General features: G+C 51.3%; 1 protein-coding gene across 1 annotated transcript; it reads left to right on the top strand.

The window, feature by feature from the left end:
• The first annotated feature begins 553 nt into the window (after nucleotides 1-553).
• Nucleotides 554-3434, top strand: FZD10 (frizzled class receptor 10). The gene has a single exon (XM_015643454.1). It carries the CDS (start codon nucleotides 614-616, stop codon nucleotides 2360-2362), a length of 1749 nt encoding a protein of 582 aa, XP_015498940.1. The 5' UTR covers nucleotides 554-613; the 3' UTR covers nucleotides 2363-3434.
• Nucleotides 3435-3751: the final 317 nt, after the last annotated feature.

The following is a 3751-nucleotide window of genomic DNA, read 5'->3' as shown; positions in this document are numbered from 1 at the left end:
CGCACACTCCAGCCCCGCTCGGCACAGCCGACCTATTGCAAACCCGGAGCAGAGGGCGGCGAGGAGGGGGCATTTGCCAGGCCCCCCTCTTCAATGGCTTAGATATTTCCTCCCCCTCCTCCTCCTTTATTCCGCGCTCGGATAAACCAATCCCCACCTCTCGGCAAGAAAGTGAGGAGCCGCGAGCCGCTGGAGGCGAGGAGGATCCCCGGAGCCACGATCGCCGCCCGGGACGCGTGCGAGGGGCCGCGGCCATCCCCGGCACCGAGCCCTCGGCAGCGGGCAGCGGCTGCGGGGAGCGCAGGAAAGGGAGCTGGGCAGGCGGATCGCGAAAGTGGAAGCCCGGGGAGCGGAAAGTTGCCGGGCCGCCCGCAGTAAGTTGGGCGCATCCGCGCAGCGGGGCCGCTTTCCCTTCCGCCGGCCGCCGGGCGGGCGCTCCCCGCGGGGCCCGGGCGATGCTGCCCCGCCGGGCCGGCCCCGCGGCCCCGCCGCGCTCGGGGCCGCTGCTGCGGCGGGCAGGGCCCGGGCGGCCGCTGCTCTGAGCCCCGCGGGGAGCGGCCCTGCCCCCGGCCCCGGGCCCCGGCCGCGCTCCGGCCGCGCTCCAGCCGCCAGCATGGGGCCGGCGGCCGGCAGCACCGCGCTGCTGCTCTGCTGGCTCAGCGGCTGCTGCGCTGCCATCAGCTCCATGGACATCGACCGCCCCGGCGACGGGAGGTGCCAGCCCATAGAGATCCCCATGTGCAAGGATATCGGCTACAACATGACGAGGATGCCGAACCTGATGGGGCACGAAAACCAAAGGGAAGCTGCCATTCAGCTGCACGAGTTTGCCCCCTTGGTGGAGTACGGGTGCCACAGCCATCTGAAATTTTTCCTGTGCTCCCTCTATGCCCCGATGTGCACGGAGCAGGTTTCTACCCCGATCCCAGCCTGCAGGGTGATGTGCGAGCAGGCGAGGCTGAAGTGCTCCCCGATTATGGAGCAGTTCAATTTCAAGTGGCCGGACTCCTTGGACTGCAGCAAACTGCCCAACAAGAACGACCCCAATTACCTGTGCATGGAAGCCCCCAACAACGGCTCGGATGAGCCGCCCAGGGGCTCCAGCATGCTGCCGCCCATGTTCCGTCCCCAGCGGCCCAGCAGCGGCCACGATCTGCAGCAGCACAAGGACAGCCTGAGCAGAACGTCCTGTGAAAATCCTGGCAAGTTCCACCATGTGGAAAAGAGCGCTTCCTGCGCGCCGCTCTGCACGCCAGGGGTTGATGTTTACTGGAGCAGGGATGACAAACAGTTCGCTGTCATTTGGATTGCCATCTGGTCCATCCTGTGCTTCTTCTCCAGCGCTTTCACTGTGCTCACTTTTCTCATAGATCCTCAGCGTTTCAAGTACCCCGAGCGGCCCATTATCTTCCTCTCCATGTGCTACTGTGTCTACTCGGTGGGGTACATCATCCGCCTCTTCTCGGGTGCTGAAAGCATCGCCTGTGACAGGGACAGCGGCCAGCTCTATGTCATCCAGGAGGGGCTGGAGAGCACTGGCTGCACCATCGTGTTCCTGGTTCTCTACTACTTTGGCATGGCCAGTTCCTTGTGGTGGGTGATCCTGACCTTGACGTGGTTTCTCGCGGCTGGGAAGAAGTGGGGGCACGAGGCCATCGAGGCCAACAGCAGCTACTTCCACCTGGCAGCGTGGGCCATCCCGGCCGTGAAGACCATCATGATCCTGGTGATGAGGAGGGTGGCTGGGGACGAGCTGACAGGGCTGTGCTACGTTGGCAGCATGGATGTGAACGCCTTGACGGGCTTTGTGCTCATTCCTTTGGCCTGTTATCTAATCATTGGCACTTCCTTTATTCTTTCTGGGTTTGTGGCCCTTTTTCATATCAGGAGGGTGATGAAAACAGGTGGAGAGAACACCGACAAGCTGGAGAAGCTTATGGTCAGGATTGGTGTCTTCTCAGTCTTGTATACAGTGCCTGCAACTTGTGTGATAGCTTGCTATTTTTACGAGAGGCTGAACATGGATTATTGGAAGATTGTGGCAACTCAACAGAAATGCAAGATGAACAATCAGACTAAAAATTTAGACTGCATGATGAATAACTCTATACCAGCAGTAGAAATTTTTATGGTCAAAATTTTTATGTTATTAGTTGTGGGCATTACTAGTGGCATGTGGATCTGGACTTCCAAGACTCTTCAGTCCTGGCAAAATGTTTGTAGTCGGAGATTAAAGAAGAGAAGTAGGAGAAAACCCGCGAGTGTTATTACGAGTAGTGGAATCTACAAAAAACCTCAACATCCACAGAAAGCTCACCTTGCAAAATACGAATCAGCATTACAGCCGCCCACCTGTGTGTGACCAGGTTTTAGAAGAGACTGTATCTCACCTCACAGACTTACAAATGTCCACAGTAGCAGTCAGAAATTAAAAAATGAATGGTGCTTTTTTTTTTTTGTCAGAACAGTTTAATATCTCAAGGCACAAAAATGTATCATGCTGAATTCAGGACCTGGTGAAAAACGAAAGGTAAACGTACTCATGGAAAAGTTTTCAGTGAAATATTGTGAATTAAAACAGTCTGTTCTGTTACTAATGCCTAGTTAAGAATTACATCCATCCCTCAGATTAAAAAAAAACAACATAAAAACAAAACCAAACACAACAACCAACACTTCTTTAACTTTTTCATGTAGCAGTGCTGGGTTTCCATCAGCTGTGTGAGTAACAAGGTATAGCCAAGTTTTATGGAGCTATGGTTTGATTTCAGGAGTGCCCAAGTGAGCGTTGTCTCTGCGGGGACACGGGCTCCTGTCCTGAGCGAGGATGCTCTCTGGGAAACAACCCCTGTGCTAACTTTAAAACCCTTCACAACTCCTCTCAGCCCAGGCTTTGGAGTGCCTAAAAATAGGCTCAATCTGTAATGCTCACCAATATTCTTTCACCAAAAGAGAAACTTCCTGCACCAGACACAAACTTTGTGAATAAGAATAATGTGCAATACATTTTTTTTTCTTACCGTGACGTGAAAAGAGAAACAAGTATTTTGCTGTACATAAAGACAACAAAAGAAATCTCTTAACAAAAGAACTAAGAGGTCTAGTCCTCAGAAACCCTTTAGTGTTACATTTTGTGGCTTTTTAATGGAAATCAAGCCAATGTTATACACGTTTGGACTGATTTGTGCAAAAAAAAAAGGGGGGGATCAATTCAAAGAGACCCAAAGGGCTTATTGACTCTTTCTATTGTTAAACAAATTCTCACTATGAATAGATCAAGAAGCACTAGATTCTGCAAAGGGAAGCTTTGTATAGAGTGATACTCTTTACTGTGCTGGGGTGCACAGTTTTGTGCTGTATATATTTGTAATATACAATTATTTTTCATGCTCCACTATTTTATTAAAAATAAAATATGTTCTTTAGTTTGATAATTATGTGTGTTCTAAACTTTCTCTGATGTGCTTTGCAGTTAATAAACTTGTTTCCTGGATCATTTGGTAAAAGCACACTTTGAATATAATAGTTGTTATACTTGCCTGCAAGTATGAATAGAACAGTCCTTTACTCGAAAGAAATTGCGAGGTGCAGTGAAATAAATGGATTTTGAAGCACTTCTGTGAGCCTCTGCAACTGGGAAAACAGAATGGGCTTTAGCGATGCAAAAAGCTGGAGCGATGTGGAGCAGGACCGTGTTTACAAAGCACTGAGATTACAGCAGTGATCCTCGGTTAACACCCCTCCCAAATCT

This window comes from Parus major, chromosome 15 (genome assembly GCF_001522545.3).
Source record: "Parus major isolate Abel chromosome 15, Parus_major1.1, whole genome shotgun sequence".
Classification (NCBI taxonomy): Eukaryota; Metazoa; Chordata; class Aves; order Passeriformes; family Paridae; genus Parus; species Parus major.
The sequence above is the reverse complement of the archived record's forward strand: the minus strand, read 5'-3'. Positions and strand labels throughout refer to the sequence as shown.

Excerpts from the sequence above, each read along its gene's own strand:
- FZD10 (XM_015643454.1), top strand. The coding sequence starts at position 614 with ATGGGGCCGGCGGCCGGCAGCACCGCGCTGCTGCTCTGCTGGCTCAGC.